The sequence below is a fragment of the Vanessa atalanta genome, chromosome 9 (genome assembly GCF_905147765.1).
Source record: "Vanessa atalanta chromosome 9, ilVanAtal1.2, whole genome shotgun sequence".
NCBI classification, from domain to species: domain Eukaryota; kingdom Metazoa; phylum Arthropoda; class Insecta; order Lepidoptera; family Nymphalidae; genus Vanessa; species Vanessa atalanta.
This window is the reverse complement of record NC_061879.1, coordinates 4,905,068-4,919,906: the sequence shown is the minus strand read 5'-3', so window position 1 is coordinate 4,919,906 and position 14,839 is coordinate 4,905,068. Positions and strand designations below refer to the sequence as shown.

The 14,839-nt window shown below is 33.4% G+C and overlaps 2 protein-coding genes across 2 annotated transcripts; one reads left to right on the top strand and one right to left on the bottom strand.

Annotated features, from left to right (window-relative positions):
* Positions 1-3,195: 3,195 nt before the first annotated feature.
* Positions 3,196-4,477, bottom strand: LOC125066581. The gene is made up of 3 exons (XM_047674713.1): positions 4,163-4,477; positions 3,922-4,031; positions 3,196-3,831 (listed from the first exon to the last, which is right to left on the bottom strand). The coding sequence occupies exons 1-3, from the start codon at positions 4,230-4,232 to the stop codon at positions 3,310-3,312; spliced, it is 702 nt and encodes a 233-aa protein (XP_047530669.1). The 5' UTR covers positions 4,233-4,477; the 3' UTR covers positions 3,196-3,309.
* Positions 4,478-5,075: 598 nt separating this feature from the next.
* Positions 5,076-14,626, top strand: LOC125066548 (E3 ubiquitin-protein ligase TRIM9). The gene is made up of 8 exons (XM_047674666.1): positions 5,076-5,966; positions 6,863-6,958; positions 7,359-7,592; positions 8,070-8,217; positions 9,250-9,392; positions 9,657-9,795; positions 10,194-10,424; positions 10,508-14,626. Exons 1-8 carry the CDS (start codon positions 5,283-5,285, stop codon positions 10,813-10,815), a joined length of 1,983 nt encoding a protein of 660 aa, XP_047530622.1. The 5' UTR covers positions 5,076-5,282; the 3' UTR covers positions 10,816-14,626.
* The last annotated feature ends 213 nt before the right edge of the window (positions 14,627-14,839 follow it).

The following is a 14,839-nucleotide window of genomic DNA, read 5'->3' as shown; positions in this document are numbered from 1 at the left end:
TATCAGATATTACCGCCAAACAACAGTACACAATATTGTTTTCAAATATTATTAATTCTATTCAAAAGCCGCGGGCAAACAGCAAGTCCTGTATAACAATTAAAAAAGAAGAACACAAATATCGAATGTAAATCGGAACAATTACTTATTTTACCAAATAATAACTTACTCCTGGATATAGGACAAAAATTGCAATGCCCAATTGTAATAATTGGTTGTTTTCAAAGCATATTGAATAAATTATAAAGTAATAAAGACAATAAAATTGTCATGGAGGTAGACGAAAACAAACTCGTGTAGCAACCTCGCAGAGCGCGCGTTATCGCCTGTCAGAGCATTACCGCATGCAATTCTGACGAAAAAGTTCTAGTATAGTAAAAGTATCTACCAGATTACATACTCGTAAAATAAGGATTTTATTCCATGTTCCACCATTCCTTTCCTCAACTTATATATTTACCAATCTATATACTTAAAACTTAAATAATCTTGTATTTATTTCGATAACAATGTTTGTTGTTATTAAATTAAACTTAAGTTTTTGGTCATCTTTTTTATAGAAATGATAGTAATAATTTTAATGACACTCTCTAAAAATAATATTCACTATGGATTTGCGAAAAAATGGCGTTTGGAACATCGACGAAACTATTATCGGAGTTTTGGAAGTAAAATTAAAGTGTAAATAAGTAGTTAAATGTAATAGTGTTGTATTATAAATAAAGATATATTAATCACAAACTCTTAGTATCGCACAATATAGCTGAGTTATTAGCAAATCGCATGAAACATGTAAACCTAAGGTTAGTTTATCTTTTTTCCTACTTCCATTGGAATAGGCTATATATATTGTATTATTTGTCATAGATTATTTGAATGTCTAGATGGACTTTCAAAGCTGAGAACGCGTCAAATAGTGGCCAACTCTTGACCATTAATACACGCACTAGTTTAATAGAATTAAATTTTGCGAGTGTCAAACGTAGCTAACCCGCACACTTAGATTACAAAGCTGGCCCGTTTATATTTTTGTAAGGTTTTTGTATATTTTACCTATAGTTTTGACAGCGATTGGAGCCGAGGACTATCTCTCCAATTTGTTTAGAAATAATTTTAAAAGAAATTTTTCTATTTAGATTATTTTTTAATTGTCATTTTTTTTTCAAATGTAAACATTCCTTTATTATTACTTCAGGATAACTGTCCTAGGAAATAAATCACCTAAAAATTAATAAAAAAAAACGTTTTTTTAATGTAGGTACCTCATATTCAAAACTTTATATTCTAATTTGCTTAATCTTAAAACTTTGGTTACTTTATTATTTATTTTATAATCTAAACATACACTTTTATTATATTAACGTTTATAATATTCTAAGGTAGCAAGTTGTATCAAAACATCAGAGTTCTTTTTATGAAAGGATTGTGACAATAATTAATGTTTGATAGAACTTATGCATCTTTATTACTTTTTTTTTAATAAAACTTTTAGCCTAAGACCACAGAATTATTTATATATATAGAGACCGATACTATAATGCATAAAATTGTATAAAAACCAGTGTCTTAGCTAGACGGATGAAATCGGTGCGGCGTTGCATTGACATAAAACACTGCAGAAACCTAGCTTTGAAATATAATATAGTTTTATAAATAAATCTTAAAATTATCAGCTCACCTTAGAGGTCGTGCCTGATGCACCGCAACGCCTTGCCCTATAATACCTACGCCATTGAGCCCACTAATGAAAACCATAATAATATCATGAATTAGTTAAAGTAGGCGGCTTAAACCAGTTCCGTGTTGAAAACACATTACGTCGTTCATCCTTTCTGTTCTAGCTAAGCTAACTTCATCAAACTGTATCCAACATATCTTGTGCTATATGTTGGTGTAAAGCTAATCTTATTTCGACATTTTTATTATATTATCGATTTTCGTTCGAGTATCGAAAAAATAAGAATACAGTAACGGCTCTTAAAAATAATAACTTTATTTAAAGATCACAAAGCACATTTTTTAGCCAAAAATTAATATAAAGTGTAAACTCCATGTAACGTCACTCGATTTAACGACAAACTTCCTAAACCGTCGAAATCACTCGACTTTGGTTCATCTTGTCTTCCATACAATGATACACTCTATATAGCGTTACACCCAGTCTCAATAACGACACATTAAAGAATAAAAAGTTATTTTTAGTTGCCAAAATTATAGTTATATATATATTATAGTTGTACGTTCTTTTGTCGCTTTTTTGTCCTAACCCGTAATAAACTGTAGAGATCATACCGAATTTTCTAAGAAAACCATTCTTTAGTTTACAAATTTTGATTGCTTGCGCGCATAAACAAGCTATGGAAGCAACAAAGTCGCACTTAAATAAAAAAAAAAAAAATACAACAAAACTACTGGTGCAACAGAAGACGTCAAAAGCGTTCAAATAAGTTTTTTTTTAATTACTATTGTATTTAATTACTAACACTAGTCTGAAATAAACTTTTTCTTTTTCTAATACAGATCTTTCTTATGATACAAGTCTACTCTATAACGTCCAAATTCACACAGTCCCTTGAGTGTCGTTATATAGTTTACACTGTATTATGTACCTGCTGGTTTCAAGATCGATCATTCATAGTGTATCAACACTGTCTACAGCAATATTGGATACGTTGGATAAAATAAAAAAATTACATGTAACACACACCGCACGTGAAATCAAACACGATATTTTCAAATATATTCATTTACATTGCGTGTTAAAAAAACACGCCAAATTTAGTGTGTTGAGTAAAAGCTGCAATGGATACAGAACTTAATTGCTCATTGATGATAGTAGAACCGAAACGAAACACTTCGATATAAAAAAATAATTTCTTTTATATCAAATTCCAGGTATTTTTATAACAATTTACTGTCTAGCTACAATTCTCTGAACGAGGTTTTGCAGTTTACTGTAAATTCTGCCTGACATGTTAATGTAAAGCCAATACTGTCTGTTTACCAAATTGTGCATTGCAGAAGTGTACATCGCGTTTCTAACGTACATGCTTTATCTATCTCTATAAATATCACAAAAAATAAATATTCTTTTTTTTTTACGATCACCTAAACTAGTATAATTGATAAATGAAATAAATAATTTGTGCAAATACTATTTACATTTTGCTTCTTTTATGAGCAATATAAATTCTAAATCATTGCTACAAATTTTATTTATGAGTATGTTGTCAAAGACAGTTCAATTTTATAAATGATCAGTATTTGCATAAGGTGTGTTATTATGTAAAAAAATTCTATTTAACATTTTCAGTCATCAACTATTGAATAAATATCAACTTTTAAATTATTTTCATCATCAGACCTTTGTATTTCATGTATGACTTTGGCTTCTTTGATTGGCCTAATATTTTCATCCTTTTGTAGTTTACGCTTTAAGCTTAATCCTTTTTTAATACATGTATCCGTCTGATCAGTATTTGATACCCTTCTTTTCTTGGATTTGGTGATCACACAGTCAAAGTCTGATGAGTCATCATCATAATCAGCATACAGTGGAACAGAACGACCACTTCTTGTTGATCTATGGGGCTGTATTCTAGTTGACTCAACAATTTGGATGGGCGGAGACCAAGCAGTCATATTTGATGACTGCCTTGCTTGGCGGTATGAATTTATTGACATTAACTTTATATATACAGCAAGAGTTCTAGCTTTTTCGGCCGGTGCTAAAGTATGAGGAATAAGGCTCCAAGGCATGCGTCTGTCTCTCACATTTAAATATCGTCTTGTCATCATTTTGGGTGGAGTGATGCTGGATTTTTCCTCCTTCTACATAAATTAAACAAATAATATAACTATTTATAATAATACATATACATTAAGAACAAAAATTAAAATAATACAAATTATTTGTTTTACCTCTTTTTGTGGTGGTTGATCTGGTTGAACTGTTGCCTTTGAATAATTAAGTGCCTTAAGTATATCCATCATTTCTTCTTTACTTAAATTATCTTCATCCAGACCAAATTCTATAAAAAAAAACCCACATTATTTTACTTGTATTTCGTCAATATATTTTCTTGTTTTAGTAAATAATAATTTTAACGATAGTAATATTTGCAGAATATTAAATAAATAAATTATTAATAATTACACTAACCGTTCAACTGATTTTTTAAGCTCTTTAAATCATGATCACAGCTATCGTCTGATGACAAAACTGAGTCCATAATAAAATCTTTATAAAAAAAATCGTTTGTTAAAATTTATTTTTATCTTTTCTGGTATAAAATCTAATCTAGTTGAATGAAATAAAAAAGTAAATCTTATCCATTTAAATTATATCCACTCTAATTAGAAATCAGTGTCTATTTCTAGCAAATTTTTGGCTTTAAACATTTCAATTAAGCATAATTTATTCTGGAAATCTCATAACATTTTAACCGCTATCAACACATAAACAACAACTATTTTATTTACGATATCTCGCTTGTCAGTGTCAAAACGTTTTTAAAACAAAAAATAAGAAACAAATAAGGCATACCCTATACAGCCACATATTTTATAAAATATTTTCCTAAGAGTTACATGAGTAAAATGAAAATAATTCACTATGTTCCAATACAAATATTAATAAAACAATTTTAGTGTACTTATTTGGTCATATGCAAGCTGTTTTGCACTCCTAGCTCGATTAAATGATAATACTTCATAACGAGATTCTTTAAGTTAAATATATTTATTCCCACGCAATATTTTAATCATTTATTTGTCTAACATATTTGCTGTTAATATGGCATTGCTTACAATCTGTACCTGCAAGTAATAACCATTAAGACTTTGCACATAACCATTATGGAATCTTTTACCTGTGATAGCAAATATAACAAAAAAAAGTAACTATAGGAAGTTTTTTTTAAGTCTATTCTTAATTCCTTAGGTGGATATAAAAATAAGTAACAAAATAAAATAGGAATATATTCAATTATCTAATATCTACCATTATTAAATACATATGTACGTCTGTGCTTTGATTGATTGAGTAGATAATTTATTGTCTGTGCCTTTGTGGCTGCAGGTGAACTTAATGTTTCGCTTTTGTATTTTTTAATATTATTTATTTACTATGTTTACGACTATACAGACTACAGTGATTTGAAATGTGAACATCTAAGTAAAAATGCAGTACAATAATGTTTTATTTAATTTAGTAAATTATTTTTTATACCTGAAAGAGTACTTATATTAATATCCAATTTATTTAAGTTATACGATCGAAAATGGAAGAAGAATTGAGATGTTTTATATGTAAAGAATTCTATAGAGAACCTGTTCTTCTCCCTTGTGGCCATGCTTTGTGTCGTATTTGTGCTGTCGGCTTACAAACTCATGTCCATGAAACAGACAATACATCGACTGTGACGACTGATTATCAGGAAGCTGATAAAGCATCTGTTTCGAGTGAAACCGATAGTGGTGTTGTTTGTGGATCAAGACCCAATAGTTACGCAGGTGCTACCGCTGCCACTGCGTACTCTTCAGCGGCATTTAGCATTACCTGTCCACTTTGTAATAAGCAAGTATACTTAGATGATAATGGAGCAGAAGGCCTTCCACCGTTTCGTGTTATGCGAACCATTGTAGAACGTTTTGGCGGAATCAGTGTGACACCTCCTGCAGAAGAAGCATGTCAAATGTGTGAAGGAGAAAGAAGGGCAGCTATAGTGCGTTGTGAGCAGTGTTCCGTTCGGTATTGTGCAAGCTGCAGAGACGCCTGGCATCCCACGAGAGGGCCTCTTGCACAACATGAGTTGAGAGCATTAGGAACTACATGTAACGACCATGGCTCTACACCTATCCTTTATTGCAATACCTGTTTGGTTCCAATTTGCCAAAGTTGTGTTGCAGAGAGACATTCATCACATGAGACACAGCAATTATCCAGTGCAGCTAGGGCACATAAGGTAGACATCGTAATAATTATGCTTCTTAGATTTATCAAAAATCCAATTGTCATACCAATTATTTTAATGTTGGATAATGAAATTTAATTCCTTTGCATCAACTAGTTCATAAGCACAGATGTGTTTATATAATATATATAATGGAATATCACTTTTTGTGATATTCCATTAGACAAACAATTTTGACAAAACAATATCTTCAATTTTTATTATTGACTGCTTACACAACTGATAGTGTCTGATATAATTAATTACCATCATCTCATATCATTCCTGATATCAGTGTTTTTGTTATGTATTTATTTATTTACATAGATAAGATTCTTTATTTTGATCAATGTAATGCTTATTTTTGCAATAGAAACACAACAAATAATTAAATAGTATAACTCATTATCTGTTGTTAAGGCTTTAAGTATTTAAAAATACTTTGAGAATAAAAATACATATAATAAAAAAAAAAATTGAATTTACCACCGAGAAAGATAAACTAGGATAGTCCAACGATAGTAGACCAATGGGTAGGAGTAAATAGGTAGACTAGTAGTATGGTAGGGTAAATTCTACTTATATTAATGTTTTTGAAAAATTTAATCCCATAAAAGCATTATATGTACAATGTACTAAATTACTTTGGACAAATTTAATTTCACACTCAGTTATGTGAAAAGAGCTTTACAATGTGTATAAAAATTTCATCTAAGATATGTTTTTTGTTTTTTATTTCAAATGGAAGCAAAGGTCAGACTCTTCAGCCAGTTATTCTATAATCTTATTTTATTACAGGCATTTGTTAGACCATTGTTTTGTACCATGCTAAGCAATAATGTATCTAGCCATACTAAGTCTTATAAAAATAATTGTAAATTATTAATTTAATATTTAATTTGTTTTAGACTGAATTATCACAAACACTACATCAGCTGTCTGAAGAAGCTAAGGCTATGACTGAATACATTCAACTAGTCAAAGGATCAGGAGATAAAATTAATGTAAGTAAAACAAAACAAAATGATTATTATATAATACATAATATTAATTGAACATACATTTTACTATCCTCAAATAAATAATTGCTAGATTGTATACTACAATAATTTTTAAAATTACCTAGAATTTTTTCTATTTCATACTACTTAAACGGTTAAAAGACCCAATGAATAGAATCATAATCGAAGTTCCAAGACAAAATCGATTCAAAAATTTTTTTTTATATTAAGAAATTATTATAATTATGTAATATATTACATGAAGAAAAGCAATGTAGAAAATTAATTCAGTCACATACATAAATTAACAGCTTGGTATTCTTTTGTTTATGTATGTGAGCTGTTTCTTTGTTTTATTAAAATACCTATGATTTGATACTACATATAGTTTAATTAAAATTAGGAGTCATGCGAGGAACTGGAAGTGCAAATAGATCAAGCGTGCGCAGAAATTACCCGAGCAATAGAAAGAAGACGGGATGAGCTAATAAGAGCAGCCCGTAACACAAGATCTCAAGCCGTCACCAACATGCGCTCACTGACATCACAAGCCGCGCAAAAACTGCGCGAAGCGACCGCGTTACTACATTTCTCGATAGAGGCCTTGAAGGAATCAGATCATGCAGCATTTCTTCAAGTAAGATCTTAATAATAGTGATATATTTTTTTAAGGCGTTTTTTTGTAAACAGTCATTGCTGTTACCCTGTCTGACGTATGTGTCCCCCCAGACGGGAGACGCCTCCCACCATTTCCTAACCTTTTTTAAAAGGACTATGCCACCAGTAAATCGTAATTATATTAGTTTGAGTGGTTTTTCAAGGCTTGGCCAAGAACTTTTATCTTAGAACAATTGGCAATTTTCTCTTTTATTTTATTGGTTTCTTTCGGATCAACTTATTTGGTTAATTATTTAACTTATAGATACATATATATTCTCTTAATGAGATCAAAATTGAAATGCGTTCCATCCCACGGACATTTTTTTTACTATTATCCAATCTACTTATTATTGAAAATAATTAATATACTACAGATGCAACACATTTTCAGATATTAAATTTGTAATAAGTATACAAATTTAATTAGGCTATTTTATCGGTTTCGTGCCCGTAGGTGGGTAGGATTCTGTCTGCGCGTGCGCAGGACACCACGTCGGGCCTGCGGTCGTCGTTGGACGCCCCGCCAGCTCCATCCGCGCTCACACTGGACATCGAGCCAGTACTACGCACTGTAAAGACGATGAACTTCATAGAATGTATACGTGAGTTGGTCCAAAGAAATATTTTTACTTTATAACACGAAGACGAAGATTGCAAGAATATTTATTTTATATAAATGTTTTTATTCTCGCTAACATTTGGACTGCAGCTCCAGAGAAGGAAATGAAAACAGCAGGTAAAATAGTCATAACATTACAATTACTTAAAAACAACTTTTCCTACATTATTAACGCTTTAGACAAGCATCTGATAAGATTAAGTTAAGTATGTCTAACTACCATCGTAAACAATTAGGAAAAATAACAAAATGAAAAATATCACAAAATCCTTATCTTCGGTCTTATCCGTCGTATATAAAAAAATGTAGTCTACGTCCTTCCTTGGGCCAAGTATTATTAAACTTAACAGACAGACAGACACATAGAGTTACTTTCACATTTATAATATAAGTGTAGGTAAACATAAGGGTCATCTACCTTGCAGGCGAATTGTCAAACAGGTATGATTTAACAAATCATATAGATGAAATTCATACTAAATTTATCCCTAAAGTGAGGTATAGGCGTTAGGTACATATATTAATCAATACAATAATAAAGCAATATGATAATAATGATTCACAAACTGTACCCACAGTTATCAGTAAGTGTATTTCGATAAACTGGAAAAATTTATGACATCCAAGCACTATCTTTAACACACACCCTATTTATACAACGTACTTTGCGTGTAATCTGTAATTGTTTTTATTTTTATAAAGTGAACATATATATTATTTATTTATGTTTTTTTGGGAATGCATACAAGTAGATAATTATGTCACGTGATGATAAGATCCCTCTCCTCATAGACACTGTCACTGCAAGGAGTACGAACCACTCCTAACACTGTCCCGCCAATGGGAAATTCCATAATTCAGAAATACTTAAAAAAAAATGTACATTCGTTTCGAATTTAAGTTAAGATTTCATAGTCAAAAGGGGGGAAATCCTGATCATCGTGATCGGTCGCCTCAGCCGAAAGCGGTCAGGAGGACACGACAGAGAACGCTAGTATAGAGATGTGTGTCGCAGCGCCGGGCGCGCCGGAGATGGCGGTGGAGGCGTGCGCGGCGCGCGGCTGCTCGTGCACGCTGGCGTGGCGCGCGCCGCACGCCCCGCGCGCCGTGCGCGGGTACGTGCTCGAGCTGGACGACGGGCTGGGGGGGCCCTTCCGGGTGAGCTCCTATTATTATACCGATTATTATTTTTACATTGTAATACATATATTGCAGTTGGGCTAAGCTAACAAGCGAGGCATGACTTTGGTTTTAGGAATTACTAACTTTTGAAATATTACAATTAATGCGCTATCTCATCCAATCGCAAATCACCCTACGTAATATTACTCGTGTTTGTTATTCGTAATGACACTAGCTCACCTAGCAATTAAATCAGAACACAGCATTGCCCTGTTTTCATAAACCTTTTATCGCTTCCAGGAGGTATACTGCGGTCGGGAGACGGTGTGCACAATTGACGGTCTACATTATGCGTCGCTGTACAGTGCACGTGTGAAGGCGTTTAATGGAGCAGGGGAGGGACCGTACAGCGAAGTTATAGGCTTACAGACATCACCTGGTGAGTGAGATACGGAACACAGTCTAAGCTTTGCACGTTGAATATAGTTAATGGGACTTAAGATGTACCTCGGGCCCTTTAATTACACTGACTCACTCATCATATATCAAACCGAAACATAGCGATAGGAAGTATTTTTATTGGGTGGGAAAACAAATTATAAGTTCTGTCTGGGCAGACGCGTCAATATTCTAACACGGACCTCATAAAATGTGAAGATTAAAATAAAGAAATCATAGTTTACTACATAGGTTTAACTATGTCACTTTCCCAGCATGATTGAAAAGTGAAAATTATTTATGTACTTTTAGAAATTGAGCACACAGCAAACTGTGATTATTTCAACCCTTGCTCTCTTAACGATTTAGCACGGAATATTAAAAAGATCTCCTTTTTAGTGGCGTGGTTCACCTGGGACGCCCGATGTGCCAGTGCCGAGGGTGGCCTGGCCATCGGCGCAGACGGACTCGTGGCGCGCGCCAGCGGCTGGCAGCCGCGAGTGGCGCTGGCCGACCAGCCGCTGGCTCGGGGACTGCACTACTGGCGCCTACGCATCGACGAGTACGACGGCGACGCCGACCCCGCCTTCGGGATCGCGCGAGCCGACGTCGCCCGGGACAAGATGCTCGGTGAGTGGGCCCCGCACACTGTAGATCTGTACTAATGCGGCTCGATAGAGCACCACTCACCACTCCCGCACCCGCGCCCGCAGGCAGCGACGCGCTAGGCTGGGCCATGTACATCGACGGCGTGCGCTCGTGGTTCGTGCACGGCGGCGCGCACGGCGGGCGCGCGGCGGGCGGCATCGCGCGCGGCTGCACGGTGGGCGTGCTGCTGGACCTGACGCGCGGCACGCTGCGCTTCGCCGTGGACGACGTGCCGCAGGGCGACGTGGCCTTCACGGGGCTGCGCGGCGCGCTGTACCCCGCCGTGTCGCTCAACCGCGGCGTGGCCGTCACGCTGCAGCCCGGCCTGCCGCCGCCGCCCGCGCTGCTGGCCGACGCGCTGGCCGACGACTAGCTGGCCGCCGCCTTGTATCCGTGCAAACTGAGCGCACCCGTCTATCGGCCGGTTCCATGATGCATTGCTTCTTTCTTTCCTCTGTTTGTACTTAAGCAACGCACGTGTCGCCGTTGAGGAAATCACCGAAACCTGCCCAGTAATGAGCCCATTAATATGGATTCCTGTGCTCACCTGGACTCAAATGTTCATTATTACAAATAGTCCAATTCACTGCCTTCCCACTGAGTGGGCTTTGGGACTGTGCTGAAAAATGCCTGAATCGAAAGACAATAAAAACCCGAAAATATAAACCGACTTAAAACGTACACGTAAACTAAACTGGACTCGTTTGACTGACTTTTATTTGTTTTAGTTTCCATTTCCATATATAATTTTCTTCACAAAGTCAACACAGTGAAATTCTCGTGATTATTCTATTAAACCCGCCATATTGACTTTTTGGGAGGTCAGTGACCAAATAGAGCGCATATTCTTGTAAATAATTCATGTAGGTAAAACAATATTAGCAGTGAAACAGTCTTTTCTGACAGCATCTATTTATATTATGTCAAATATATATAATCGTATGTATTATATTTTGATTGAACATTCGTTACTTGCCACTCGCATATCATTCGTCATATAACATATTGTATATTTAAAAAGTTATTGTTAGTGAAAATATTTCGCCTACGAAGAGTAATATAAAGTAATGAATGTATCAGCTCTGTTATTAGTAGCCTGGACTCGTTTGACTGCCTCTTTGCTCTAGCGGCTAACTCATAAGACTGCATAACCCTAGGTCCTTGGTTTAAAACCATGATGAGCCAGTACAATAAATAAAACTAATGAGTTTTTCCGTACAGAAAATCTGAGTAAGTAAGTCTTTTATATTAGTAAAAACTGTTAGTCCTTTGCCTGTCTATTCCTTCGAGTGAGATTGTCGTCCCATGTCGATTAGGAGAGTGAAGGAACACAGTGTGTTCTCACACAGTTGCGCACTCTAAACTTGTGCCCTGTAATAAATATTGTACGAAAGAGTGACGAAAATTAATCAGAAAGATGTCGTCATAATAATAAGTATTAAAACATTTGTGTTTTCTAGTGTATCACTTTAACTTTTAACATTGACAAAGTATATTTAAAGGAAATTTCTGTTGAAATAATTGCTAACAAACAATACAATAAATTGATCAGATTCAGCGTCAAGGCTAATTAGTTATTGTACTAATATTATGTATTTAATAAAATAAGTAAATATCACAGCTGCATGTAACGAAATATAGTTATAATATAATACATTTATTCCGATAATATTAACTAAGTAAATTCAATTTATGACCTTTTTGAAGAAGGAGCGAAGTTGTAATAAATACGGAAAAACTGTATTTAATGGCCGTGTATAATCGAAATGTATCGAGCGAGAAACCGCGTGGTACAGCGTATGTTATGATTCCGTTCGTAAAACATGTAAATATCCGTCTTTGATATAAAAATAGACAATATTATATTGATAGTATTTAGTTTACATTGGCGTTGCAGTTATTCGAATACTAAATGAAAAGTCGCAAATAAAAAGAGAATCGAAAGGTGTCCCACGACAGAACGAACGAAGTTGTTTTCACTATGTATTAAATATAAAATAACACAAACAGACACGATAAAATTAATGAACAACGTTTGAGAATATTTAAATGAAGATGTCAAAATTGTTATTAAAAATCAAGTGTGATTTAAAACAATAACAAAAAAGAAAACCCAATTTTTTTAATATTTAAAAACGGACAGCTCGCCTTGAGTGCGCATAATGATTTTTTTCCCTTAGTAACGATTTCTGACATTTCACTCTACTGTGAACCGCGTAAAAAATATTCGTTCCAAATATTACCGAATCTTAAAATGGCCTATTGTTTATATATTCATTTTTGCCTCGATAAAATTAAATATACATAACTGACTGCTTTTAACTTTTTATTATATAGTATTTTGAATGATTTCCTGTCAGTCGTCCAGCCATGCCAATGTACTTAATGTAATATATTATTCGATGTTGTTATACATAAGATAATGGCTTGTCAAGTCTACATGAATGTAATGTATTTTAGATAGTTTTAGCAACAAATTGTAATGTTATCCAAGAATTTAAAATGACAATGAATTTAACATTTCATGACTTAATTAAATATTGATAATATATATTAGAGTAATTCGTGTTAATGGTTTATTTATATATATTATTATTATATTATTTAACTTATAGAAATAGGTGTGGACGCTTAAAAATTCAAAAATACTTTCAGAATAAGTATGGATAAATAAAACTACAACTACAAAGTAAAACACTAAACTTGGCATCTACAAATCCATAGATATCTGAGAGCTACGTCATAATTACGTATTAGTTCTGCTTTTTAAGTAAAAGGTACGTAAATTGGCATATGAGCCACCTAATGGTAAGTGGTCTACACCGCCCTTAGACATTGGCGCTGTAAGAAACATTAACCGTTCCGTACATCCACACCAATGCGCCTTGTGTCTGCAGTTATACTGGCTCACTCATCCATCAAACCGGCACATAAGAATACTATGTCTTACTGATTTACGATATAATAACTAATGACCAGTCCAGGTTCGCACCAAGCCCTACCAACAAGTAAAATTTTCTCGCCCAAATACCATTGCATAAGACAAATGCAGGTACATGACCGACACTCATTTAAAAATATTCACACAACATTGAAAAAATGTCCTAGGCATACAAAATGACATTTCTACCTTGTCCGCATTCCATGGCATATCCATTGATATCCGCGTACAAAGCCCTCCCACAGAACCTACTATATATATATATATATATACACACACATAGTTCTTCATTCGTTGGTTAAATTGCTAAGTCATACCTTCATTTTAAGGAGTTTGTATTTTTATTTAATAGTTAATTTTAAGCAATTTTTCATGTACTTTAGGAATCAATTTAATGTTTGTATACTTTGTGTTTTTATTTAATTATATATATAAATACTGACAATGTTTAATAAACTTGAAATTTCTTGTCACAAATTTAGGGGACCTGACAACGCAACATAAATATTCCATTTCCCACCTCTTAACCTTAAATTATATTTGGGCTAGTTTAATTTTAAGTACCTAAGTCATTTTTTTATAATTTCAAACTTATATATTTTATTTTCAGTATTCAAAAATATATATATAATATATTTAAATATGTATAATAACTTTCTTTACGGATTTTTAGTTTATATTGTTGCGTTTGCGTATTTCGCGGTAGCAATTAATTTCGAATAAAAATCATTAACGTGGGTATTTTCGTAAATTTACGTACTGTTGTAATTAAAATGACGTGAATATAAGATTAATTTTCTTTTAATTATATTAATAACATGTCGTACAGCGCTGAAAAATTCTAATAGCTACTAAACTTTCATGTTCATAAATAAACCTATAATTATTAATGAGGTTATTAAGTAAAATATATGTACAAGGAATTGTGTGCAAATTTCTAAAAATTATAATTACGAACCGCAGCTTTATTTTATTTAACAATGCTGTACGTTGACGCCATTTGACTCAAAATGTAAAGACTTGTAATAAAGCCCAAAAATATTTATATTTAGATTTGTTTTTAATTTTGTATTATTATATTGCTTTTTAACTGAAATTACTGAGTTCCACAAAAAAATACTAACCTGTACTTAATTAAATCGCTTATATTATAAGTGCGAATAAAATAGATCACAGTCGCCGTTTTCCGGCAGTTTGACTTAAGTATTTTGATGAATTTATATGATTTTATAAATATTAATAAGAAAAGGCTTAATAAATATCTTATATTTATTTAGAACGTGTTTTCATTCCATTTCCAAAAATAAAACACTGAAGGAAACTGCAGTAAAATATAAAATTATAGGCGGGAGATTAAAATGCGTGCCGTCTCAAATTCGTGTCTTATTACAGTAAAGTTAGAAATTAATTCTTTTTTTTTTTCATTTACAATTTAAATGTTTGTTACCAATAATAG